Source organism: Fistularia commersonii, chromosome 23, assembly GCF_037954325.1.
Source record: "Fistularia commersonii isolate RoL2024-O1a breed Wild chromosome 23, RoL_Fcom_v1.0, whole genome shotgun sequence".
NCBI classification, from domain to species: Eukaryota; Metazoa; Chordata; class Actinopteri; order Syngnathiformes; family Fistulariidae; genus Fistularia; species Fistularia commersonii.
In genome coordinates this window covers 12,923,567-12,951,507 of record NC_141306.1, presented here as the reverse complement: position 1 = coordinate 12,951,507, position 27,941 = coordinate 12,923,567, and the positions used below count along the sequence as shown (strand labels likewise).

Sequence of the window (27,941 nt, the reverse complement as noted above, 5' to 3'; positions counted from 1 at the left end):
ACCTTTCCTTTTATTCTGGCTGAAAGTCTTCTATCTCTTGGTACCCCTGACACTTTTCTCCACCCATTCCAACCTGCTTGGTCCCGTCTCTTCACCTCTTTTCCACACTCTCCGTCGCTCTGGACTGTTGACCCTAAGTACCTGAAATCCTTCAGCTTCTTGATCTCCACTCCCTGTAGCCTCACCGTTCCACTTGGGTTCCCCTCATTCACACACATATATTCTGTCTTGCTGCGACTAACTTTCATTCCTCTCCTTTCCAGAGCATACCTCCACCTCTCTAGATTTTCCTCTACCTGTTTTCTGCTCTCACTACAGATCACAATGTCATCCGCAAACATCATGGTCCATGGGGATTCCTGTCTAACCTCATCTGTCAGCCTATCCATCACCATTGCGAACAAGAAGGGGCTCAGAGCTGATCCCTGATGGAGTCCCACCTCTCTCACTACGTCCATAAATCTTCTCTTTGGTCTTCCTCGAGACCTCTTGCCTGGCAGCTCCAATTCCATCATCCGTCTACCAATATATTCACTATCTCTCCTCGGTTCATGACCGAACCATCTCAGTTTGGCTTCTCTGACCTTCTCACCAAAACATCTAACATCTGCTGTTCCTCTGATAGACTCATTCCTGATCCTATCCATCCTGGTCACTCCCAAAAAAAAAACTTAGCATCTTCATCTCTGATAATGCGGTGCACCTTATGGTCCACAAAATATGTTAATATCAAATTCCTCATTATCGTGTGTGGTTAGTGTTTCCAGCCAGCATGTATATCCAGAACGGTTCCGGTTTTAAAAGGATGGAGTTTAATTGTGGTTGAGTTTAACTCCTTCCATCACACCTGGAAAAGCTGCAACAATGAAGACAATGAATGAATTTGTGACCGTTCTACGCAAATTAGATAAAAATCATATTCCTCTTTATGTTGTCAGTGAATGCCACAACTCCTCTGACCGGATTAAAGTGCGCGTATGGGACGAGGATGACGACATCAAGTCCAGGGTGAAGCAGCGTCTGAAACGGGAGTCCGACGATTTCCTGGGTCAGAGCATCATTGAGGTCCGAACGCTGAGTGGGGAAATGGACGTTTGGTACAACCTGGGTCAGTATGCTCTTTTGTTTGTCAGAGTTCTGCTAAAGGCGGCTAATGTGGCTAATCGGGGTATTTTGGTGTTCAGGACAATCAAAGTAAAGACAGCAAAGACTCCGCACTGATTGGGATACTAAGATGGCCGAAGTACGAAGCAGATGTTATTTTTTAATTCATGTTGTTTTTGTATACGTTCACATTTTGAACTAAATGTTCCTGCTAATGCTGAGCTAGCTGTGTTAAGATGCAATCACATGCACACTAAGCCTTCCTCTCGAGCACTTCTAACACTCCAGAGGCCTGACAGAGAACATCATCTCTCATTTGTTCCAAGTACTATAATTTCCAGGTTTAGTGCACCTGAATATAAGCCGCACCGGCTAAAAATAACAAAATAAATATATCTACACATAAAAAGTCTGCGCTTGTCTATGAGCCATAAGTGTCCACATGAGATATTTACACAGAAAGATGTTGCACAGAGACATTTCTTTTTTAACTTTTAATTAAATTCATACCGGTCACATCCACGAATACGTACTGAAAATGCTTTTTTTCCAAACAGTACCTGTGACACTGCTGATGAAAAAGATGAATCATAAATAATACAAGAAAAAGTCCATCCATCCAGTCCATCCCTGCTTTGTCCTACTCCAGCCGGTCGCTATCTCCGTCTTCCTCCTGCACACTAAAACCATAAAAGTCGTCTTCTTCGGTGTCTGAATTGAACGGCCTCAGAATTTCATTGGTCCGATGTGACGAGGCTAAATGTTTTGGCAGCACGAAGCTCGTTAGCACAAAAAAAAAGAAAAAATCCATAAATTAGCCGCGGTGTTGTTCAAGCCGCAGTGCTCAAAGCGTGTAAAAAAAAAAATATATATAAAAAAAACAACTTGTCCGGAAATTACAGTAACTATCATGCAGGCAAATAAACACATGGTCCTCATATGAGGACTTGACTTTCAAAGATTATTTGAACGCTTTCCAACACATACTCATGAAACACGATCAACAGCAAATAAAGAGGTTTGATGGTTCCAGTGCCATAATATATCCCCACAAATCAAGTGGAGCAGCGTTATTCCATTATATTGCATTACAGTCATTTGGCAGACGCTTTTATCCAAAGCGACTTACAAAAAGTACAATTCACTCAGCGAAGATCCGAAGTACCAGTAGTCGGAGGTCAGAAGTGACCACTCAACCAAATAGTTATCATCAATGGCATCTTCTCTCGTTGCCCAGTAGAGGCCACATGGTCGACTCGAATGTGACGTACAACTCTTTGCCACAGACATGATAAGTAAAGACTCATTTTTGCTCAACGTTAAATCCTAAAATGGGCGGGGCTTATCCTGTACGTTCTCTGGGAGCACGCAGACTTGTAGCCTAACGCAGCAAAGGGAGCAGTACAACTGTGAGTCGCGGGGGGCCGGTGTTGCTCGGTATGCTCGAGTGCAACCAGCAAAAGGAACACAGAAGAAGAAGACAACATGGAGTTGGTGGAACAAGGGAGAATAATTCTCCGTCCACAGAACGGCGCGTCCTTGACCTTAGACAATCACCACTAGATAGACTTACACTAGACCTCTGACCTCTCGAGTTGATGTGTCGCTCCAAAACCATAGCACCTTAAAGTTGGCATACGTAGACTGTGGACCAGGGGCTGTTCTGTTGTTCCTGTGTTGGTCCAGCTACAGTTGGCATGTAGACGCCTGTCCAGGGGGGACTGCTGTGGATTTCTCATGGGTTAACATTTGGACATGGACTGCAAATGAAGCCCTGTGACTCTGCCTGCTTCACAGCCCCGCCTTAGATGTTTGCTAATTCCCTGCAAGCCTTGTTTGTGAAAGAAATCTGAACTTTTTGGTTTCGTGTGAAGAATTTCGCAACCCCAGTGCAACATGAGTTCAAACCTCATTACCCCTGACTCTGTTGCTCTCGGCAACCTTTTTTTTTTTTTTTTCTTCACTCTGGGAAATAGCGGCCCTGAGGTCCACACTGGCCTGAATGACAATGCTGGCTTTATGATCTGAAATCTAAATGAGTACCATTTAGTACTGAGTACCAGTCAACAGCAAGGCCATCCCTCAGATAGTAAGGACAGTCATTGGGAGAGGGCCAAAACTCAGCCGAGCTATTGCAAAAGGCATCAGAGCGGCTGAGATGTTCTTCTTTTATCCCCCGATCTCGTCTGTTTCATAACACCGTCCAACAAGGTTGCAACAGTCTCGGTATTTAGACTCGATTTTCTGATTCGCCGTCAGGAATAATTCGGGGCTGCGGGGTCTTCATTTGCATGACAGCCTTACTTTGGTCACTTTGAAAGCTGCAGCTCAAGATTTAGATCTATCAGCTTAGATATGAAGCAGCCGCTAGAATGCCCGGTGAGCAGGCCGAACAAAAACAAGGAATCTCCTCAGATACGCTGAAGATCAAGCCATCCATTCCCAGCTGCCTTAATCTTCTCCTCCTTCGCCATCTCTTAAGAGTCCCTCCTCTCCCCGGCTCCCATTCCCCACCTTCCTTCCCCGACGGGTGATTATCATGTAGTGGCTCTCCAGTCGAATCCGCCGACACGTGCAAATTAGCCCTAATGATGTACCTGTCAGCGCAAATGGCAGGGGTGAGTCGCTGTGCACTCCGGTTCCAGTGGCGTTCTGGAGCACGCCGGTGGCGCCCGGCGCAACGCGGGGCCTCTTGAGCACACCGGAATACACTTGCTAACTGCTAGTCTGTGATTACAGTTGTGTTAATGGCCCTGGTGTCAGTTACCTTCTTGTCACAGAGGGCTGTGGATTAAGTGTTGGTGTGTGTGTGTGTGTGTGTGTGTGTTGTAGAAAAGAGGACTGACAAGTCAGCGGTGTCCGGCGCCATTCGCCTTCAAATCAACGTGGAGATCAAAGGGGAGGAGAAGGTGGCCCCGTATCACGTGCAGTACACGTGTCTGCACGAGGTGACTTGTTTTCTGAGTTTTCAGACCGTTTTACCGTGCTGTCGCCGAGAGGATGGAAGCCGGTCGTCACGGCAACGAAGTCTCCATCACCAGCACATAATGAAGAATGAAGAAATATGTTCAGTAGTTCTTAAATATTGCATTACATTACATTGCATTTGGCAGATGCTTTTATCCAAAGCGACTTACAATAGAGGACATAGGGACTGCAAATAATAATAATGATAATAATACATGGGATTTTTATAGCGCTTTTCATGACACTCAAAGACGCTTCACAAGTAAAAACAGAAAGAACAGAACATACAAAGAATTATTGGGAAGAAGTCCATAATTACACTTGCAAATACACAATGCACAGGAAATATTATAAATTATAGGAAAATATATAATAATATATAAATATCCAAAGCGACTTACTTTTATCCAAAGCGACTTACAATAGAGGACATAGGGACTGCAAATAATAATAATAATAATAATACATGGGCTTTTTATAGCGCTTTTCATGACACTCAAAGACGCTTCACAAGTAAAAACAGAAAGAACAGAACATACAAAGAATTATTGGGAAGAAGTCCATAATTACACTTGCAAATACACGATGCACAGGAAATATACATTTAATATATATTTAATATATACATTTAAAACATTTAATATATACATTTAATATTTAATATACATATAAATACAAGTAAAAACAGAAAGAACAGAACATACAAAGAATTATTGGGAAGAAGTCCATAATTACACTTGCAAATACACAATGCACAGGAAATATACATTTAATAAATACATTTAATACATTTAATATACATTTAATATTTAATATACATATAAATACAAGTAAAAACAGAAAGAACAGAACATACACAGAATTATTGGGAAGAAGTCCATAATTACACTTGCAAATACACAATGCACAGGAAATATTATAAATTATAGGAAAATATATAATAATATGTAAATATCCAAAGCGACTTACTTTTATCCAAAGCGACTTACAATAGAGGACATAGGGACTGCAAATAATAATAATAATAATAATAATACATGGGATTTTTATAGCGCTTTTCATGACACTCAAAGACGCTTCACAAGTAAAAACAGAAAGAACAGAACATACAGAGAATTATTGGGAAGAAGTCCTTAATTACACTTGCAAATACACGATGCACAGGAAATATACATTTAATATACATTTAATATATACATTTAATATTTAATATACATATAAATACAAGTAAAAACAGAAAGAACAGAACATACACAGAGTTATTGGGAAGAAGTCCATAATTACACTTGCAAATACACGATGCACAGGAAATATACATTTAATATATATTTAATATATACATTTAATACATTTAATATATACATTTAATATTTAATATACATATAAATACAAGTAAAAACAGAAAGAACAGAACATACACAGAGTTATTGGGAAGAAGTCCATAATTACACTTGCAAATACACGTTGCACAGGAAATATTATAAATTATAGAAAAATATATAATAGTATATAAATATTATTACATTAAAGATGAAACTCTGAAAGAACTCAGTTCCGATTTGCACCCATAGATAACGTCAAAGGATCAATTTTTTTTTTAAATTCCCACTCAGGAGAAGTCTGGAGGCAGTAGAAGATGATGAGATGAAGGAAAATTGTTGTGCCAGAGTTTCAAGTAAAAACATAACAGTAATAGACAATAGCGGAAAGGAGGAAGAATAAGAAATATAATGAAATATTTCATTGAAATATGAAATAGAAGGGAGCAGCCCAAAGAAGATCATTGTCCTCTCATCTCTGCAGAACCTGTTCCACCACTCGATTGACATGCACGGTCACGGCGCGGTGAAAATCCCCGAGGCGCGAGGAGACGACGCATGGAAGGTCTACTTTGACGACGTGCCTCAGGACATCGTGGACGAGTTCGCCATGCGCTACGGGATCGAGTCCATCTACCAGGCCATGACGTGAGTCTGAGCGCTCGTTCCTGTAGCGCCCGCCTTCGCGAGGACCGACCACGTTGGGGATACGAGTTGTCTTCGCGTCCGCAGGCACTTCGCCTGCTTGTCGTCTAAGTACATGTGTCCCGGCGTCCCTGCTGTGATGAGCACCCTGCTCGCCAACATCAACGCCTTCTACGCCCACACGACTGCTTCCACCAATGTGTCCGCCTCCGACCGCTTCGCCGCTTCCAACTTCGGGGCAAGTGCGCGCCAATGAGAATTTTCATATTTTTGCCAGAGCTTTTGTTGTCTGAGTTAGGTATCTTTTTAATCTGCAGAAAGACCGCTTCGTCAAGCTGCTGGACCAACTGCACAACTCCCTGCGCATCGACCTCTCCACCTACAGGGTGAGGCTGGGATTCTGTGTTTGCAGCACCAACTGCAAAATCCTCTGGCTTAGATACGGTATCTAATTCAGATAATATATTTTCTGGACTGTAAGTCACTCCGGAGTTTAAGTCTCACCAGCCAGAAAAGGCACAATGAAGAGGAAAGAAACACATAAATCGTACTGGACTGTAAGTAGCATTTTTGGTGGGAAATTTATTATTATAAAATCAGAGACCAAGAACAGACATGGAAGGTAAGTTAGAGTAATAAGAATAGAATAGAGAACAGGCTGAATAGGTGTCTGGTATGTTCACGTAACATATTGACATCTTATTCAGATAACTATAGCATAAACAACATCGCATAACAAGTTTACCAAAGTCTCCATCTCACTCCAAAACACTAAATCCATTGAATTTTCCTCACTCAATTTTCTCGCTCGCCTCAAGCTTTCTTTCTGCTGCTTGATTACAGTTTTCGGCTGCATATTTCACTACTTGCAGCTTGTAATCTGCAGAATATGTTGTTTTTTTTGTTTTTTTTTCCCGGGGCATTTGTGTTCAGTGTTTCTCAGTTGTCTTTATAGGTTGATATTTGAATTTTCAATGGAACAGGAGAAATAGGAGTAGTAGATACTGGCACACAATACTAAAGTGCACTTTTGCAGCTCTGCGTGAAAATAATTAGCACTTGAAATGATATATTTTAATATGCTGTTTCCAGACTATTGAGCACACCTAAAGATATGCTGCACTGGCTAGCTGATCGCTATCTTTGTTTACCTCCTGCGCACTAAAACCATTAAAGTATTCTTCAGTGTCCGAACAGAACAGCCTCAGAATTTCAGTCATTTCATTGGTCCGATGTGACAAGGCTAAATGTTTCGGCGGCATAAAGCTCAACAGCCCCCAAAAAATCCATAAATTTACCGCATCATTGTTTAAGCCGCAGTGTTCAAAGCATGTGGAAAAATGTAGCGGCTTATACTCCAGAATTTCCAGTATAAGTCTAACCTGAGTTGGTGTCGCAGAACCAGCCGAGTATGATAATAGTACGACTTGTAGTCCAAAAAATATGGTAACCCTGTCAGGTGCATATAAGGACAATCTTCTTTCGATATGGTCATGTATCTTCTGTGTGTACTGCTTTTTTAGAAGGCTATTTGTATTTATTATTTCTTGCTATATTCAAAGTGCTTTACGTTGCTATTCAAAGTGGATTATGTTGCTCTTTGGCTTTTCATCATGCATTTCTTTCCATTTGGAAGGACAATGAGGACTTTTTACTTTTCTTCGTTTCCTCCTCAGAACCACTTCCCTGCCAGCAGCAAGGACCGCCTGCAGGACTTAAAGTCCACCGTGGATCTTCTCACCAGCATCACTTTCTTCCGCATGAAGGTATCTCAAGGCGTTCCCTTTGCATTTGCAGACAAGGAAAATATGCTCCATCAGTTCTGCATGGTTTGATGTTTTTGATTAATTAAGCAGAGGCTGAAATAATTATCTTTATTGCATTAAAGAATTGTCATGGTCTTGGAAATGATCCTATTTAAATGGGGCTGTTTCATATCATTTCATATTTTCATTGGATTTCTCATGTGTTTCCATTTGCTGTCATTCAGGTCCAGGAGCTCCAGTCTCCACCCAGAGCCAGCCAGGTTGTAAGGGACTGCGTAAAGGCCTGTCTCAACTCCACTTATGACTACATCTTCAACAACTGCCAGGAGCTGTACAACAGACAGTACCAACCCGTGGACACGGTGGGCACTAGATATCCTGGTTCATGTTCTGCTTGGTTGCTTACCTGACCTTTGGGACACCATGGCCTTATATCTTCTGATGCACACTTTGTCACTTCACTTTATGTCTGGCCCAATTATCTCCTCTGGGCAAGTAAAATCCAGTCTTACAGGCTCTTATCATTTCCTGCATCATGAGGTAAATTACATGGACTCTAAATTTGTCTTCAGTTCGGTGACACTGTGGGAACCTTTTTTGGGGACCATGGACCTCAGTTCCTAGAACCATCTTAGCTCCTACTCCAAGGCCGGGCCTTTTTACTGGTCCATAGGAACTCATAGGTGTTTGATGGAACTGATAAGCCGTGCACATTACCAGATACTTCTTGCAGAGCAGCATTCTTAAAACCTATCATGGTCACTGGTCAGATGTTTTCCTGTGACCAGTAAAGCTGCAAGAAATAGAGCGACGAAGAGGTCAAAGCTCTTCAGGTCTGCTACACCTCAGAGGGGTTTTTCTCCTGGAGGAACATCAACATTTTGTTCAGAATAAGTCTGGAGTTGGCTAATGGTGTGGAGCTTAATGTGCACACAGCTTGTTTCGCCCTGGTCTCTACCGTGATCCCTTACTGGATTTGGGAATGCACAACTAGAAGTTCCCCCTTGAGGGAGATACTTCGTGGAACCAAATATGAGCTGGAAACTTTGTAGAACTGATTTTTCTGAACGTTTCTGTCCCAAAGAAACTGAAGTCTGAACCAATTTTAGTTCATCTTCATCAAGTCCAATGCTGCACTCTCTTTGTGAATCTAGAACAAGGAGGAGGTCCCTCTTGAGGAGCAAGGCCCAAGCATCAAGAACTTGGACTTCTGGCCAAAACTCATCATGCTCATCGTCTCCATCATCGAAGAGGACAGGAACTCCTACACGCCCGTCCTCAACCAGTTAGTGTCAGATGAACCAATGCGCCCCTGAAGAGAAGTTTCCAGAAAATTTGAACCATACTCCCTGCTGCTCAGAAGGGACTCATCTTGTCCTACTTCCTGTTTTTGCTCTCAGGTTCCCTCAAGAACTGAGCGTGGGGAAAGTGTCCGCAGAGGTCATGTGGAATCTGTTTTCTCAAGACATGAAGTACGCCATGGAAGGTGAGTCTCATGGGTTTGTTATGGCTGCACAGCTTCTCGTTTGTCAGTGATATACCCTGGGTTACCATGGTTCCCACACAACAACTAGCCACATACTGGCCCTCAAGTTGTCCTCCTACAATGTTTTCTTACCTGCCACTTTGGCCACATACTGGCTTAGCAGTGAAGCTCCTCCGTCAGCCCAATCGGACCTTCTCACTGACTGCGGCTTCAGTGCACAGAAGAAATAGTCATTGCCTTGTCTTCAGATAATGATGTGGCAAAAGTTCCCTGTAGTTCAGCAGAGCCTCATGTTGCCGGTTAACTCCTGTGATGATGCGTTTGGAGTGTTTGCACGTACGAATGTAGCATCGGCAACCTTCAACCACAGAGCAGGTGCATCTGGAAGAGGTTTCAAACCATTAAGGTGGTATTAGAGTATCTTCTGCTTCATGTTTGCTTCCATACCTGCAAGATGTCAGGGAGCGAAGAACACCAGCTCAATGACAAACTGATGACTTGGTGGATTCGTATTCATCCAACACACTCCATGAACGTCACTGTAAGTTGTTCTTTCCGAAACCTATCGGTGATAGTAATAGTCTTTTCCCGTCTTGGTGAACCTCAGATCACGAGAAGCACCGCCTCTGCAAGAGCACTGACTACATGAACCTGCACTTCAAGGTCAAGTGGCTCTACAATGAATATGTGAAGGAGCTGCCTAACTTTAAGGACATTGTTCCCGATTACCCCTCGTAAGTAAATCTTTTTGATTCCCGCAGAGCATTTACATGGTTGACCTTAATCCTGACTGCTTTCGGGACACATCGTACCTTGGTAGTACCACAAAAGATTATGGCTTTCCACGGCAGATGGTTCCTCCAGTTTGTGCTGCAGTGGTTGGATGAAAATGAAGATGTGTCCATGGAGTTCATGCATGGAGCGCTGGAGAGGGACAAGAAAGATGGAGTAAGTTGATCTGTTGAAGTTCAGCCTTTCATCCGAAACTCACAGATGTTGTTTTGGCCATCGGGAACCATCGAAATTGGTCTACAGCCAATTACAATAATATGTTGAGTTTTAGGATATTTAAAGTGCTTTAAAGTGCTTTAAAGTTTAAAGTGCTGCAAAGTAATCACTGTCGACACATCTCAGTTCCAGCAGACATCTGAGCACGCTCTGTTCTCCTGCTCCGTGGTGGACATCTTCACGCAGCTAAACCAGAGCTTCGAGATAATCAAGAAGCTGGAATGCCCCGACCCAAAAGTCATGGCCCACTACAGCCGCCGCTTCTCCAAAGTAGGTCATCGGAAAAGAGTCTTCCTGCCGCTGCTGGACCCGCAGCGTTTGAATCAAAGCGGTTGGAATGATGCATTTCATGATCCATGCAATTTTAATGTTTGTTTTTCGTTCCTCTGCATCTTTAAAGACCATTGCCAAAGTTCTCCTGAAGTACAGTACCCTTCTCACCAAGAGCTTCCCCTCCTACATTGACAAGGAGAAGATCGTAAGTGTGTAGCACCGCATCCTCCCTGTTCATATGACATCTTCTGCAGTGGACCTAATTATAGATGTTTGGTGCTTCACCTGGACATTTGACATTAAAACTCCAAAAATACAGTGAAGGTCTGAGGTTGATGAGATGTACTTTAATGATTCCATGCTTTCAGTGCATTTAGGATTTAGAGTGAGTTATTTTATAGGGTTATGGCTGCTTTGTTGTCGATCTAGTGTGAGGTAGAGGGGATAGTCTGGGTTGTCCAAGATGGACGACATATTCTTATGTGTCCACACTCCTTTCCACCACATAATCAAAGTTTTCCATCCTGAGACCAAACACACAGCCAGCTCTCCGAATTACCCTGCCTTGTCTGTGGGAGTCTTTGGTTCTGATGCTTCTCCCCCAACACACAGCTGCAAAAAAAGACGAAACTGGAGACAACCGACTGATAAAAGATCTCCAGCATCTTGCTGCATACATTAAATAATCGGGGTTTCCTGAAGGAGTAGTGCCAAAGTTCTGCCAAAGTGCACTTATACCTTTCCTGTACACAGACACTGCGTTGGATTTCAAGTCCCGTCAGTTGTCAATACAGACACCCAGTAATCTATAGTTCTCAACCGTCTTCACCGCCTCACTTTTGGATCTGTAGAGGTTGTCCCGGCGTGTCCAACTCCCTCCTGAAGTCGATCACCATCTCCCTGGTCTCGCCGACATTCAGCCTCAACTGGTTCCGTTCAGTCCAGTCTACAAATCTGTGTCCCTGCATCCTGTGCTTCCCCTCCCCTTCCCTTCTTATACACCCTACAAGAGCCAAGTCATCTTGGAATTTCTGTAGATGCCATGACTCTGTGTTGTACTGGAAGTCAGTGGTGTACAAGGTGAGGAGCAAAGGAGAAAGTGCCGTCCCCTGAGGAGCTACAGTATCACTACCACCACATCAGACAGAGCCAGATCTCTAGATCAGATCTTCATCACATGAGAGTTGAGGGCAACCAGTTGAACCAGTCTTTGAGGTCTGATGGTGACAACTTCTAGGTCATGGGAACCAGGCAGGATGTCCTCCCCAGCACAGGTACTCTCTCCTGGCTCAGGCTCAGGATGCAGAGGTGTCTCAGCACTGGGGACAGCTGGCTGGCACAGGTCTTCAGAATCCTGGGGGAGATGCCATCAGGACCTGCAGCCTTACGCTGGTGGAGTCTCTCCAGCTGTCTCCTGATCTGCTCTATGGTCACAGCCACAGGGGGGCAGGGGACGATCACCTCAGTGTACAGGCAGGGGTGGTGGGTAGGGAAATTAGTGTCCTCAGCGGATGGGGGAAGGGAATAGGTGTCGGAGAGAGAGGAGCTGTACAGGCAAGTGTTTGGGGTTGGGGGGAGTTGAATAGTTCCTTAGGACGTGTGAGGGTCTACATGTGCTGGGGGGGATTACAGACTTAGCATTGAATCTGTTCAATCCTTTATATCGTTCTGCTGGAGCTTGGCCTCCAGTTTACTCCTGTAGATGTTCCTGCAGAGCCTCAGCATGTTTCTGATTTCATGCTGCTCTCTCCTCAGCTCCTCTCTGTCCCCAGACCTGGAGGCCCTCTTCTTCTTGTTCAGCAGTTCCTTCAGGTCTTTGGTGATCCACGCTTTATTGTCGGGGTAGCAGCATATGGTTTGGGCTAGCGAGATGGTGTGTTCACAGAATCTGAATTATTCAGTGATACAACCCGTCATTGTTTATGTCCTCCCCAGGAGGGTCACAGAGGATTCCCCAGTCTGTTGTCCCAAAGCTGTCCTGTAGTGCACTGGAAGCCTCCTCTGTCCACCTCCTCACTGTTGTTGTGCGAACAGGCTGCTTCTGCACCAGGGGAACCTACTTAAGGGTTACCAGAACCAGTTTGGGATCTGATGTGCCAAGAGGGGGTAGGGCAGTGGAGCTGTGTGCATCCTTGGTATTGGCATACATTAAATCCAGTGTTTTATTTTCACGTGTATGTAAATCTACATACTGGTGGAAGGTGTTGGATCCTGTCCCATTCTACCTCGCCACTATGTGTGGTTGGATCCTGCATGTTTGTTGATGAACCAATAGGAGAAGATATTTAGGCTTAAATCAGTATTTAATTCAGCAGTCAAAATAAAGTATAGAGAGCTCTGGGTCTGATCTTCTATTCCCTGACAAGCAAAAAAGTGTGTCAATTCACAAAGTCTGGCTGGTATTTCCCTGACTCAGTTTTTTTGTAATACAAAGAGTAAAATGTGCAGTTGTAGATGTCCTCTTCACATTGATTGTTGACAGTTGTTATGGTCCCGACTCTTTTTGGTTCCTCAGATCGAGGGCAGCAACTTAAGTCGTCATGGTCACAGAAGACACACCTCCTCTATCTAAGGAACCCTCAGTACCTACTGGTTTTTGTCTATCATCTATGGAGTTGTTATCCATTTCTCGACAGTGATGTTCTTTATATGAGGCCCTCTAATGCGGTCAAGTATGACAGTTTCTGGCGTGTATCTATTTTGCTGCTTGTGCACATAATATTGTTTTGGTTGAGGACACATTGTTCTGCTGATGCACTCCTGTTCTCATGACTTCTTAACATGGCTTTAGGGATTCGGGGTAATGAATATTATTGTAATTATTTGTTAATGACTAATAGTGTGTTGATAAGCATGAGCATGAATGTCAAGCTGTAAAAAGGTTAGAAGCATAGTGTTCTAGGAAGCATAAATAAAGTCCCCAGTAATAACCACAAATGCATGCGGGTGCTTGGCCACAAGAGTAATGGCTGTGGAGCTGATGACGTCATGCTCAACCGCGGCATCCGCCAAAGGAGGGATGTTAACAGCGACCACAAAGGTGGACGTGAACTCCCGTGTCAGATAATACGACCATATTCCCGCAGCAAGACTTGATGTCCTGGGTGCAGAGAGGTTCCTTGACATGCACATGTTCAGGATTACACCACCTCTCATTCACATACAGTATAACCCCCCCTCCTCCTTGCTTTTTGCCGCTGCCAATAACATCTCTGTCTGCCCGAACACTCTTAAAGCCAGGTACCGCGATGTTGTCGTCCGGGATGTGCGAGTGCAGCCAAGATTCTGTGAAACACAGAATGCTGCACTCACAGTATGAAGCCGCTGGTGTTTGCACTGTTCTCTGTGACAAAGAGTAACAAAAGAACCGGGGGAGAAAGATGGAAAAACTTGGTCAAGTCATAGCTCCAAGATTATTGTCCAGGAACAGATGCAGAAAATTACTTAAAAAGTATTATAAATTGAAATACCTAAATACATAGAGATTTAAAAAAAAAAATTCAAAGGAAGACAAAAACTAATAAATGGGAGCTGCCACCTTTCACAGCGCCAGAGAGCTAAGCTCATTAGCCTGCTTTTGTCTTAAAATACCTTTTTTAGGTGACGTGTTGGTTGTGCAGTAGTCAGAACCTCTCACAGCAAGAAGTTCCCTTGTTGGATTCTTATAGAGGGCCTTTCTTTGTAGGCCTCCATGGTCTCCCCTTGTCTGCTCCAGTCCACCACGACCCGTAGTGTAGATACTGAATGACTGATAGAATATCTTTACAAAGTTTAGTTATCATAAATGATTAAAATGATAAATCTGCAAAGCCATTATTTCCTGTGTCCCACTGCCAACTGATTTCCCGCCTTACTCTTCCTGTGTTACAGCCCTGTGTCCTAATGAACAACGTGCAGCAGCTAAGAATCCAGCTGGAGAAGATGTTTGAGTCCATGGGGGCCAACCAGGTAAAACCAAACCCTCAGACATCACCGTGTGAAAGCTTCATGGTACAGGAGGGCTTCTGTCTGCCTGGCTGTGTCCTTCACATGTTATCAACACTTGGGTCTCAGGTCTGTCAGTTTGCTACCCAGGAGGCGCTGGTATGTTTAGTGTCTTACTCCTGGTCCTAGCAGGTAGACGGCACATAGAGCTTGTCTAGACTCTGAGAGGCCTGTATTGTAGTCCCTTTGTCAATTAATCTAGAAATAATTAAAAGTGATTAGAAGTTATAAAAGCCCACTAAAATTGTTTTAGTCTGAAGAACGTCTCAATGGGGTGGTGCAGTGGTAAGCGCTTACCCCCTGTGGACTCTCCAAGTTCTCTCCAGGTTCATCCAACAGTCCATAAACAAGCAGGAGGTTCATTGGAGACATCAGGTTCCCTGTGCCCTTGACCAGGATAAGCATTATAGCTAGTGACTTTCTTTATAAAACACAATTAAGTAAATACACCTGTTTTATTGTGATCGTCTTCCTCTTCTTTTCCTTTGGCTGCTCCCTTTAAGGGTTGTCACAGCAAATCAACCTCCTCCATCTAACCCTATTCTCTGTATCCTCTTCTCTCATACCAACTAACTTCATGTCCTCTTTCACTCCATCCATAAATCTTCTCTTTGGTCTTCCTCTCGACCTCCTGCCTGGCAGTTCAAACCTCTGCATCCGTCTACCAATATATTCTCTATCCATCCTCTCGTCATGGCCAAACCATCTCCGTCTGGCTTCTCTAACCTCCAAAACATCTATGTTTCAATCAATGTGGACTCATTCCTGATCCTCTCCATCCGTGTCACTTCCGAAGAGAACCTCACATTCTTCAACTCTGCCACCTCCAGCTCTGCTTCCTGTCTTTTCTTCAATGCTTCAGTCTCCAAACCATACAGCATTGCTGCTCTCACCGCTACCTTGTACGCCTTTCCTTTCATTCTGACTGATACTCTTTTCTCACATTGATATCCAACCTGCTTGTCTGGTTTCTTCAGCTTCTTTTCCACATTCTCCATTGCTCTGGACTGTTGAACCAAAGTACTTCAAATCCACCACCTTCTTTATCTTCCCTCCCTGTAGCTTTGGTCCCCCTCATTCACACATCTATTCAATCTTGCTGCATACCGCCACCTGTAGATTTTTTTACCCCGTCCCTGCTCTCACTAAAAATCACAATGAGAATGTCTGCAAACATCATAGTCTATGGAGATTCCTGTCTAACCTCACCTGTCAGCCTGTCCATCACCACTACGAACAAGAAGGGGCTCAGAGCAGATCTCTGATGTAGTCCCACCTCCGCCATGAACTTCATGAACTTCTCAGGCATACATGTCCTGCACCAGTCTAACATACTCCTCTGCCACTCCAGACTTGCTCATACAAGTTCATCTTTTGGCACCCTGCCGTGTGCTTTTTCTAGGTCTACAAAGGGACAATGCAGCTCCCTCTGACCTTCTCTGCCAGTATTCTTAAAACCAAATGCTGTATCTGCACTCTTTCAGGGCATGAAACTGTACTGCTGCTCACAAAGTCTGACCCCTGTTCTTGTATGGCACATCAAGTTTAATCCTCTTTAACAATTCTGCACATCTCCCTTATTCGTAAATGGGCATCATCACACTTCTTGTTGATCATGTTGAATAATCTATCCAGGAACACTACTTCTACCTGTCCTAGACTCTTCATACCTCCACAGATATCATCAGGACCAACTTGCCTTTTCATACTTGATATTCCTCAATGTCCTCCTCACTTGACCTTTACTAATCTTTGCTACTTCATGGCCCACAATAGTCGCTTTGACCCTTCCCTCTCTTTCATTTTCCTCATTCAGCATTTCTTTGAAGTATTCTTTCAATCTTGCCATCACTAGTCTGGCATCTATCAATACATTTCTTTCTCTATCCTTATTCACCCAAACCTGCTGCACGTCCTCTCCATCTCTATCTCCAACCTGTATAAATAATTATCCCCCTCCTTACTGTCTAACCAAGCATACAAGTCATCATTGGCCCTTTGTTTCACCATTGCTCCCTCTGCCTTTACCTTGCACTACATCTCCCAGCACTCCTGTTTATTTGCTTCTGTACCCTCTGTGCCCCTTTGTTTCTTCGGTAGCCTCTTTCTTTGTATATACTTTATGCACTTCAAAATTCCACCACCAAGTCTCCTGATTCCACCACCAAGTCTCCTTATCTACTCTCCTTCCAAACAACACACAAAGTACTCTCCTTCCTCTCTCCCTGATCACAATAGCCAGTTGTTTTATGGTGATTTTAACTGTTATTAACATACATTAGCAAACATGAATGTGTCTCCTTGACCCATTTATTATTCAATTACTGGTTGATGAAGTTGTTTTAAAAGTGTTAAACTGTGTTAAACACCTTACACAGACCTTGAACCAACTTTGCAACATTACAGAGGAGGTGACATTCAGGCTACAGCTGGTTTAATGTCTGCACCGTTCGCCAGAGATCGCAAGCTAACACAGTTGCCTTATAAATAGCACTCCGGGGAAAAGCTTCAGAAATCATCTTCTCCTGTATGTAGCAGGAGAAGAAAAAGTAAGACTTTGCAGCACACAGCGCCAAGCGTGTATCAATATGATAATGCGACATTCGCTCCATCACCTGCTTTTTGCAGTGTCACAGATAGTGATTGTGAAACATCAAGCCTCTCAGGAATCCTCTGGTGGAGTAGAGTGTTAGTTTGACCTACTTAGCTCCAAGTAGCAGTGTCCTGCAGTTGTAGCTGCAGGCAAGGAAATCAGTGTCCTCTATTAGCTGTGACCTCCTACGTCCAGGTTCTTGCACTTCTGCTCCTAGTTACTGTAGATGCACTCAAGTAGAATGTGCAGCGCTAGCTGGGTCATAGGACCGTGCCTGTTGTGTCACAAGCCAGATTTTTAACATGGCTCTTCACTTTGTACTGAACTGAAGCAAGATGAGAGGGAGGAACAGGAGGAGGACATCGAAGGGGAGGTAGGTGCCAGTCGAGGTCTGAGAAAGGCCAGACGTAGCCAGATAGTTATACATCGCCTAGGCTTTTCAGTTTGTGTAGTGGTGGTTTGAGCACGTCCTTTCTCTGGCAGGACATCACAGAAGATGAGGAGACCAAGAGTCGGGTGCGTGCTTTGGATGTTGGTAGCGCAGAGTCAGTGGTAGTAGAACTGTTGGGGTCTTGCAGAATCTTCACTAGACAAACTCCCTGTAGCTTTACTGTTTTCTAGGTTTGCCTATTTTTTGCATGTTGTTGCAGTCTTACGTGGTATACTGAATTTCATAGTCTGTGCCTTATTCTGAGGTACGCACCTTAGCCTAAGGTTTGCGCTCTTGTCTAAGGCCCACACCCTAGTCTAAGGGCTGTGCCTTAGGCTCAGGCCTGCGCCCTGGTCCAGAACCTGAAGCCCTGCACCTTAGTGTAAGGCCTGTTCTCTAGTCTAAAGTTTGCACCTTAGTCTAGAGCCTGAACCTTGGTCCAATTTCTGCACCTTAAGTCTAAGGCCTGCGCCTTCTGAGTCCCAAAGCTACCAATCTAAATAATGTTATGCATCACATGTGGACACTAGGGATTCTTGACTCTGCTCTAGTAGGTCACTGTTTACGTGTTTTATCGCAAAATTTAAATTAAAAATTACTTGATAATTAAAACGTTATTCAACAAATTTAAATCACGGTTCATGTTTCTTTTTCTTTTCTAGTGCATCGGTAGAAAGCTAGCGTGGCAGGCAAGTTCTTTGCGTATGCAGGCATGTGATGCATGACTGCATACAACTCCTGAACCCCCTACCCACTACTGCCACTGGTCCCATTAAACAGTATTTGTCATCAACTCCACAAATACATTCAATAGGCTTCACCAGATCCCTGAATCTGTCTTTGATTGGATTGACATGTATTTTTATGTGTTATCTAAGTTTACCCTTAAAGCTGCTTCCTGTGGTGTTTCTTTTATTGCCACCACTAGCGTGAGGAGGATGAGGAGGAAGAAGAAGTAGCAGAGAATATTGAGGCGGAGGTTTGTTCGTGGATGCCGTCTCTCTCCCTTTTGTTTTTCTTTTTTTGGTTTGGTTGTTCCGTCGTCTCTATTCCAGCAGCACCTCAGAGCAACATCTCTGCGTTAGCCATTCATTCATGGTGGTTTCTGCCTTGACCTCTGACCTTCTTTTCCCCAAGACTAGTCACTCACTTCCCCTGAATTAGCTCGTCCTTCCTTGGGTCTGTTAGTATTTCCTCTCTTCTTACCTCCTCCCTCCTGTAGCCCATCAAGGTGCAGATAGTATCCATGTCCTGTTTATTAACCTACATTTTGGATTTCGAGTAACAGAGAAAGCCCTGATGTGACAGTGAACTCGTTGCCATATTTTGTTTTTTTGACGGTTTATGCTTTTATTTCTTTCTCTCTCCCTCAAAAAACACTTCTCAAACATTTCCCACCACATAAAGATGGAGACGTCAGCCGACCAGGTAGGTTTTGTACAGGTGTGGACTCAGTATCACAGCCTGAATCCTGCCCACCTTCTTTAAACAGAGGTTAGATGAACATAGGTGTGTGTATTCTGTGCACACAAAACCTGCCATAGGTACATCAGTAAGAAGAAGATCCATGAGTGACCAGGTTCCTCCCCCTGAGGGGGGCCATTCTTTTTCTGGTGAGCCAGAAATTTTCTGTCTCTCCTCACGACTAATGGTGCTGGAGGTCTTGCTCGGACTCGGTGCCACCGGATTTTGGAGCTAATGAGCCGCGTCCAGGCATCCTCGTATAGATGAGGAAGTGAACGCAGCTTGAATGTTGAAATTCAGAGGCCCTTCAGCGGTCCCTTCTTCTCCTTGGCACGACCTGCGCCTCTTTAGTTTTGTCACTTTGTCCCCTTTTTGGATTCTCAATATCGAATGTGTAACCCCAGGCAACTAACATTGGCTTTAAAACTCTTTGGAGTTTGTAGGAAGCGTTGATCCCAAAGCCACGGTTCCTTAAGGTCCTTCACGTCCATAGCAGTGTTACAATTTCTGTGCAAGTTCTATGCTGAAGCACAAAGGTCTACTTCTTGATGATACTTATGATAATAATAAGGTTCCTTCAACTGCATAGTTGTTATATTTAGTTGTTTTGGTTCCACGCTGGTCCTCCTGAGGTCCGGAATAGCAGAATCCTGCCATCGACCACCACTACTTTGAAATCATTGCCGTACCCTCATTGGCGTGTCTCCCCGCAGATGGACACCGAGGCCAGTGACTTGCTGAACGACCTGCAGGTGAAGCTGAACAACGTGCTGGACGAGCTCAGCAACACATTCGGAAACAGGTGGACCCTCATTGACCCTTGGAGATCATGGAAAGCTCTCGATCCTTCAGGCCTTTGCGCTGACTTCCTGGTCCGTGTGCTGCTTTTCCAGTTTCCAGAGCCAAATCAATGACTGTATGCGGCAGATGGCGTCCTTGCTGTACCAGATCAAGGGTCCACTCAATGCCAACACCAAGAACCAGGTGGAGGCCGACTCTGACAACACACTTCGACCACTCATGGACTTCCTGGATGGAAAGTGAGTTCCTCCTTTTAGATTGGAGACTGTTGCTCTTCTCCAAAAAGGCCAAAGTTTTGTGCTTTTTGCAGACGGCAGGGATTCTGCAAAATACAAGTAAAAGACCTGGTGTGCTGTGACCCAGCTGCCACTTCTCCTCCTCTACTTCTTTGTTTGTAAATCTGGTGGTTTGAACAGCGGTTTCAATCCAATGTGGATGGATGGCGGGTCGATGGGTAGTTTTATTTTAATTTGATTACCGTAATTTCCGGACGATAAGCCGTGACTTTTTTTCAAGTAAACAACGATGCGGCTAATGTATGGACTTTTTGGGTGGGGGACGCTAACGAGCTTCATGCCGCTAAAACATTTCTCCTCGTCACATCGGTCATTTCGATGAAATGACCGGGAAATTCTGAGTCCGTTCAACTCCGACACCGAAGAAGACGACTTTGACGGTTTTAGTGCGCAGAAGGAAGGCCGAGGTAGCGATCGGCTAGCCCAGGGGTCGGCAACCCGTAACACCCAAAGAGCCATTTGGACCCGGTTTCCTCGGAAAAGAAAACACTGGGAGCCGCAATTACTTTTTGACGTCTAAAATAAAGGTACCACTGTATAAATTGCTTTGAATTACCTTTACACTTTGTATAAACAAGTGTGTAGTGTGTTGCTTCTGAAATTCACAAAGTATTACATAGAAAATTACATTTTATTCATGTAATGAACTCATTTTTAGGTTTGGGCTTTCAGAGCGTGTAGCGGAGCCTTGACCTGAATTTTAAAAATAAATCGGGAAAAAAATCACTGTGTCAGTAAACAATGAAAAATAAATATTTGCAAAATACTTTCATAAATATTTATTGTACCTGGTTTATGGGACTTCTGCTCCTGAACTTGAAAAATAAGTGAAAAATAATAAATATAATTTTATTAAATATTTCAAGATCGCAATAATCTTCCAACTTAGAACTAAAAGTTAAAAAAAGGAATTAACACAAATGAAATACACTTCAATTAAATATTTATAATTTATTTTTGCCAACCCCTGGGCTAGCCGGTGCGGCTTATATTAAGGTGCGCCCAATAGTCCGGAAATGACGGTAGATCACATTATTGTGTCCCGTCATCTGCAACCTACCTTAGGGTTCTCTGTGTGTGTGTTCTCTCCATGTTCCCCTTCTGGATTCCTTCCAGGTTTTCCATCTTCCCTCCGCAGTCCTCTGAATTGAATCTAAATCTAAATTATATGTAGTTGTGATGAGAAAGTGAATGGTAGTACAGTATGTCTCTCTGTGGATAAGGATAAGTATTGTAGACAATAAATAGAGGATCTCTTCCTGTTTTGTTTTGCTTCCAGACATTCCCAAAGCAATCTCAGACGTGCTAAGAGAGGATCTTGCCCAGCATCCTGCACGAGGAATTAATCTTTCATAACTGAAAACTTCAGACTGAACAGTTTTCTACCCAATCCTGTTTCCAGTTAAACCGAAGATTCATTTTCTTATTCATGTTCCCATGTGTTTTCAGGTTGACGCTCTTTGCCACGGTGTGTGAGAAGACCGTGCTGAAGAGGGTTCTGAAGGAGCTGTGGAGGATCGTGATGAGCAGCCTGGAGAAGACCATCGTCCTGCCCCAAGGCAACGACACCTTTGTGAGACCCACCCTTGTTCTTGTCAATTTGCAATGTTTCAAGGTTGTTGTAGCTCTCCAGAGCTAAATTTGGTCCTTCTGTCTCAGGGAGCTCAGATCCTCTCAGCTGCCAAAGAACTGGGTCAGCTCTCCAAACTCAAGGTCTCACACAACTTTCTTTAATATCCACGTATTTTCATCCTGACCACAGATTGTCTCTTTTACTAATGGTTGCATACATTCACCGCCCGCAGGATCACATGGCAGGCGAGGCCAAGAGCCTGTCCCCTAGACAGTGCGCCGTTATGGATGTGGCTCTGGACACGATCAAGGTCAGTCTGTACCGGGGTTTTTGATTTCATGCGGACACATGGTGGATGGATTGAATTAGCCTCATCAACTATTCATCTGTCAGCTGGTCACTGGGGGTGGCTAGGGATCGTGATACCGACAGCTGACAGGAACGTGCTAAGGTACAGAAAGGTTGTTTGTTAGCTTAGCGCAGGTGTCGGCAACCCGGCTTTTTCATCTTTACACTGCGGCTCCGAGTGGCTTGGGAAAATAAATTATAAATATTTAATTGAAGTGTATTTCATTTGTGTCAATTCCTTTTTTTAACTTTTAGTTCTAAGTTGGAAGATTATTGTGATCTTGAAATATTAAATTGAATTATATTTATTATTTTTCGCCGCTCAAAAAAACGTCACACTCGCGGAAGCTGGTATACCCGCCAGCCGGTAAAGTCGCGATTTGCAGATGCTGTCCGCAGAAGTTCAGGAGCAGAAGTCCCATAAACCAGGTAAAATAAATATTTATGAAGATATTTTGCAAATATTAATTTTTTATTGTTTACTGACAGTGATTTTTGCCCCGATTTTTTTTTATTTATTTATTTTTTGAAATTCAGGTCAAGGCTCCGCTAAACGCACTGAAAGCCCAAAGCTCAAAATGAGTTCATTACATAAATAAAATGTAATTTTCTCTGTAATACTTTGTGAATTTCAGAAGCAACACACGACACACTTGTTTATACAAAATGGAAAGGTAATAAAAATCAATATATACAGTGGTACCTTTATTTTAACCCTCTCAGGCTCAAATTAAGTTGTGGCGTAATTAGCTAAGTAGCATTTAGCTGTCGCAAATCTGCAACATCTGCCTGGAGAGGGTTTTAAGTAAGTAATTGCGGCTCCCAGTGTTTTCTTTTCCGAGGAAACCGGGTCCAAATGGCTCTTTGGATGTTTCGGGTTGCCGACCCCTGGCTTAGCGTGTTAGCTGAATGCTAATGCAAGATTCAATAACAGTATTAAATCTTTACGTTCCACCCACTCATGTTCTTATTTTGAAAGGATGCGCAGAGTTTATGGTAAGCTCAGGTTCTTTGGTGTTTTTCTTTTTACTTGACTATCTGTCAGTTGCTCCAGTTACCACAGTGTGCCAGGAGGCACACACACACACACACACACACACTATAAATCTTTTTTTTTTTTTTACTTGTGAAGCATCTTTGAATGTCATGAAAAGCGCTATAAAAATCCCATGTATTATTATTATTGTTATTATTATTAAATCTGCACACATTATGTGTTTAAGGTTTGGTATCTGCCGTACATGACAAGCATTCAGTACATTTCAACATTAAAGAAACTTATTTTCCATCTGAAAATCCTCTCAACTGATATCCATTCATTGCAGCAATATTTCCACGCCGGGGGAAACGGCCTGAAGAAGGCCTTCCTGGAGAAGAGCGCCGAGCTGTCATCACTGCGTCACGCCCTCTCGCTCTACACTCAGACCACGGACACGCTCATCAAGACCTTCGTCACCACCCAGCATTCACAGGGTAATGGCAGCCTTGTTAAAGATGTGGTACGATGGGACAGGGCGAGCTGTGGTTCGATGAGGAGGTTTTCTCTGCCTTTGACAAAACGTCTGGGTGCTGGACTTTGTTGATGTATTCTTGCTGTCTTCTCTTTATCTCCTGTGCCGCCTCTGTGCCAGTGCACAATGGAAAGGGTATTAGGTTAACTCCCAATGACAAAATACAGCCTAGCAGGGGTAGGTGTCATCGAAACCCGCCTCCCTCTCCTCGCCCCATCCCCCATTTTTTCAGGTTTTGTCTCCTTGTGGTATAAAGTTGGGTAGATCACCAAGTCACCAAGGCTGCTTCATCCTGTCATCACTGCGTTATCAAGTCAAGTGTCCCCAGTTTTTTTAACCGATTGATGCTAACCGGCTGCTTTCTTGAAACAGGCTCGGGTGTTGAAAAGCCGATCGGCGAGGTGTCCGTCCAGATTGAGCTGTACACTCATCCCAAGAGCGGGGAGCGAAAAGTTACCGCCAAAGGTCAGCGGTTGTCCATATGGATTATATGGGGGAGTTATGAAAATCTGTGTCCTTTAAGTATTGTCATGATGTCCAGATTCATGTCAAGGTGTTAAGATCTCTTTGCATGTGTGTGTGTGTAGTGGTGGGAGCCAGTGACTTGAAGTGGCAGACGTCCGGCATGTTCCGGCCCTTCGTGGAGGTCACCATGATCGGACCCCACCTCAGCGACAAGAAACGCAAATTCCAGACCAAATCCAAGAACAACAGCTGGTCACCCAAGTTCAACGAGTCCTTCCACTTGTAAGCACCACCAAAGCTCTGCTCTACCACTAGTCCTGAATGTCAAGGACAGATTCAAACAACCAGTAAAGGGCTTTCGAAACTTTTGGTTTTGACTTCCAAACCTTCTCCACAGAAGCACCATGCCTCCCTTGCAGTGGCCATGAAATATATGACCTAGGATTAACCTGAAGATGGTAGTGTGATAGAATAGTTCAAGGTAGAGGTAGGACTACATCAGGGAGCAGCTCTGAGCCTCTTCTTTTTTGCAGTAGATAGGGTGGCAGATGAGGTTAAACAGTAATGTCCATGGACTATGATGTTTGCAGATGACACTTTGATCTGTTGGTAGAGCAGGGAGCAGGTGGAGGAACATCTCAAGAAATAGAGGTATGCTCTGGAGAGGAGTAAAGGTTAGTTGCAGCAAGACAGAAAAGTTGTGTATGAGAGAGAGAGAAACCAAAGTGGACCATTAAGGCTAAAGAAGGTGGAGCACTTTAAGTACTTAAGGTAAACAGTTCAGAGCAATGGAGAGTGTAGAAAAGGGGCGAAGAAACAGATTCAAGAAGGTTGGAACGGCTGACGCCTCGATGGTGATGGTGATTTTTGATAATAGACCATCAACCTGAATGAAAGGAAAGGTGTACAAATCAATGGTGAGAGCAGCAATGCTGTATGGTTTGGAGACCATGGCATTGAAGAAAAGACAGTAGCAGAGCTGAAGGCAACGGAGATGAAGATGTTGAGGTTCTCTTTGGGAGTGACAAGGATGAAGAGAATCAGGAATGAGTCCATGAGAGAGACAGTACGTTAGATGTTTCGTCAGGTAAGATCAGAGAAGCCAGACGGAGTGCGTTTGGTCATGTACTGGGGAGGTGCTAGGGATGGAACTGCCGGAAGCATAGAGAAAAAGAAGAAGGGTTTATGGATGGAGGGAAAGAGGACATGAACTTAGTTGGTGAGAGGAGAGGATACAAAGAACAGGGTCATATGGAGGAGGTTGATTGGCTGTGGAGACCTCTGAAGGGAGCAAGAAGTGCAATGTTAGTGGCTGCCTCTATGAGGTACCAGAGGTAGGAGAAGGAGGGTCGTTGTGTTCATGGAGATTTTGAAGGAACTGCTGTTTGGTTGAGGGTTTAAATGCAGACAAGTAGAGTTTGAGAGGTCCAATCAGTCCGGGAAGGTCTGATGTCTCCGTCTCTCTCCACAGTGTCCTGGGCAACCAGGACGGCTTTGAATGCTACGAGCTGCAGGTCTGCGTCAAGGACTACTGTTTTGGCCGGGCCGACCGGGTGGTGGGCCTGGCTGTGGTCCAGCTGAGAGACATCATGGAGAAGGGCAACTGCGCCTGCTGGTGTCCACTGGGCCAGTGCATCCACATGGACGACACGGGTCTCACCGCCCTGCGCATCCTCTCGCAGCGGTCCAACGACGACGTGGCAAAGGAGTTTGTGAGGCTCAAGTCGGAGACCAGATCAGCAGAGGAGGGAAGATGAGGAGAGAGAGGCGAAGATAAGACGGGGGGGGGGGGGGGGTTGTCTTCTGTTTCTGGTACCTTCTGTGTGTTTAAGCTGCTGTTGACTGTCGGGCAGAGAAACGGTTACCTTCACACTTTTGGGTGTTTTGTATGCTATTTGCTGAGTTAATGCACACCTGAATTCATCCCCACCCTAACTGTTACACTGACCCCCCTCACTCCAATTGTCTCCAGACACCCAACCCCACTCCACTCCCCTCCTGCCCCAACGCCACATTGACATGGTGTTTGTTCACGGAAAGAGGCCAAACGAGGTGCCCGATGTTGTTGTGCAATAACCCCACCCAGACCCCTGACCCCCCCAACGCCAGGCCAGTGGCCACGTGCATGATGCCTTACACTCTGCAAACTGTGAATGTGTGAAGTGTGTCTGACGCCAGCGCCACGGTTCCACTCTGACCTCTGCTGTCTGAGCTCCACCACTCAAAGAATCCTGTGATGGCTGTTCGATAAAGCAAATCACAACGGGAGCTTCAGCAGGAGGTCCTTCTGTGGAAGCTTCAGAAGGAAGTACTCCTGTGGGAGCTTCAGAGGGAGGGGCTTCAGTGGGAACTTCGGAAGGACAAACTCCTGTGGGAGCTTCTCTAGGAGGTACTCCTGCGGGAGTTTCTTAAGGAGGTACTCATGCTGGAGCCTCTGTAGGAGGTACTCCTGCGGGAGCTTCTCGAGGAGGTACTCCTGCGGGAGCCTCTGGAGGAGATATTCCTGCGGGAGCTTCTGTAGGAAGTACTCCTGCGGGAGCTTCTGTATGAGGTACTCCTGTGGGAGCTTCTCGAGGAGGTACTCCTGCGGGAGCCTCTGTAGGAGATATTCCTGCGGGAGCTTCCGTAGGATGTACTCCTGCGGGAGCTTCTCGAGGAGGTACTCCTGTAGGAGCCTCTGTAGGAGGTACTCCTGCGGGAGCTTCTCTAGGAGGTACTCCGGCGGGAATTTCAGAAGAAGGAACTCCGGCGGGAATTTCAGAAGAAGGAACTCCTGCGGGCGCTTCAGAAGGAGGAACTCTTGCGGCAGCGTCAGAAGGAGGAACTCTCGTGGCAGCTTCAGGAGGTACTTCTGCGGAGGCTTCAGAAGGAGGTACTCCTGCGGGAGCTTCAGAAGGAAAGTATTCCTGTGGAAGCCTCAGGAGGCGGTGGATCAGCAAGAGCTTCACTACTGAGCTGGTCCCTCAGGTGCGTGCCTTGCAGTGTCACTCGGGGAATGACTGTCTGCTCACTCAGGAAAGGAGGATGTCATAGTTCTGATGGAACAGTGTGGTGGGACCATCTGTAGGAGGTCCCTGGGTGGTGTCTCGCTCGGGGCTGAGTGCAACCATGATCATGACGCTGTCTTATTTATTCGTTTTCTTTTTATACATATTTATTTGCGTCAGTGCTACTCCAAGCCCGTCGTGTAAAGACCGTGAGAGAACTGTGTGAACAAGCTGAGAGGACTAACACATTCGGACGCGATTAAAATGGGTGTCAGATATTCTGAAAATTAAATGTGTAGATACAATGTCCTTACTTGGCAACGTTCAAGTGAGAAACATGTTCAATGTGATACATAGATGTTCGACGTTGTTCTTCAGGAAGTGGAACCCCACCGCTTAGGAGGAGGGTGGGTTGTTCAAGGTTTACAGATCTCCTGTCCCTATCAGTGGCCTTACTTTGACGTCTGCATCTTTTTAGCCTGTTTTTTTTTTTTCCCTTTTCCTGTTGTTCTTCTTGTTCTCCCAAAAATAAGGTGTCAAAAAGTGATTTTCCTTTCATGCCATTCCCTTTGCCGCTTCTGAGACCTGGACCTGTGCTTTCTCCAGCTCCACCATCGGTTAGGGAAGTATCTGGTGTTTCACTTTTTCGGACCAGATTGAAGCCAAGGAGCTTGTTGTAACCGACTGAATAATAAACCAATAAGGTAAAGTGTTACAGTTTTCGTTGCCATGACAACCTGTCCAAGCGGACCACGTCGGAGTACCGTCTCCATTGTGGATTCCGTCGGTGGGTAATTTCCATGTTCCTCGTGCCATGTTTCTGTTTTTATCTCCATCCTCTTGTTTTCTTACGTTTCACATTTTGTAGACCTTTTAATTGCAACAGTTGACAAGTACAGTGTAATAAAAACAGGAACTGCA

General features: G+C 44.5%; 1 protein-coding gene across 9 annotated transcripts in view; it reads left to right on the top strand.

The window, feature by feature from the left end:
* Window positions 1-27,941, top strand: part of unc13bb (unc-13 homolog Bb (C. elegans)) — an 81,469-nt gene extending 53,528 nt beyond the window's left edge. For 4 of the 9 annotated variants that reach the window (XM_086170998.1, XM_086170997.1, XM_086170996.1 and 1 more), the window contains 27 exons: window positions 939-1,108; window positions 3,937-4,052; window positions 5,875-6,038; window positions 6,123-6,273; window positions 6,353-6,421; window positions 7,712-7,801; window positions 8,026-8,163; window positions 8,956-9,086; window positions 9,202-9,287; window positions 9,895-10,021; window positions 10,139-10,235; window positions 10,422-10,565; window positions 10,696-10,773; window positions 14,439-14,516; window positions 18,238-18,264; window positions 18,504-18,554; window positions 18,983-19,003; window positions 19,753-19,841; window positions 19,933-20,079; window positions 21,586-21,709; window positions 21,796-21,849; window positions 21,942-22,019; window positions 23,383-23,530; window positions 23,689-23,745; window positions 23,941-24,033; window positions 24,156-24,315; window positions 25,505-27,941. In XM_086170998.1, the coding sequence (XP_086027124.1) occupies window positions 939-1,108; window positions 3,937-4,052; window positions 5,875-6,038; window positions 6,123-6,273; window positions 6,353-6,421; window positions 7,712-7,801; window positions 8,026-8,163; window positions 8,956-9,086; window positions 9,202-9,287; window positions 9,895-10,021; window positions 10,139-10,235; window positions 10,422-10,565; window positions 10,696-10,773; window positions 14,439-14,516; window positions 18,238-18,264; window positions 18,504-18,554; window positions 18,983-19,003; window positions 19,753-19,841; window positions 19,933-20,079; window positions 21,586-21,709; window positions 21,796-21,849; window positions 21,942-22,019; window positions 23,383-23,530; window positions 23,689-23,745; window positions 23,941-24,033; window positions 24,156-24,315; window positions 25,505-25,790 (2,974 nt within the window). In that variant the 3' untranslated portion in view covers window positions 25,791-27,941. Of the gene's footprint in view, window positions 1-938; window positions 1,109-3,936; window positions 4,053-5,874; window positions 6,039-6,122; window positions 6,278-6,352; window positions 6,422-7,711; window positions 7,802-8,025; window positions 8,164-8,955; window positions 9,087-9,201; window positions 9,288-9,894; window positions 10,022-10,138; window positions 10,236-10,421; window positions 10,566-10,695; window positions 10,774-14,438; window positions 14,517-14,621; window positions 16,105-18,237; window positions 18,265-18,503; window positions 18,555-18,982; window positions 19,004-19,752; window positions 19,842-19,932; window positions 20,080-21,585; window positions 21,710-21,795; window positions 21,850-21,941; window positions 22,020-23,382; window positions 23,531-23,688; window positions 23,746-23,940; window positions 24,034-24,155; window positions 24,316-25,504 lie in introns of those variants that run through there. The other 5 variants (XM_086170991.1, XM_086170993.1, XM_086170994.1 and 2 more) reach the window with 5 other exon arrangements.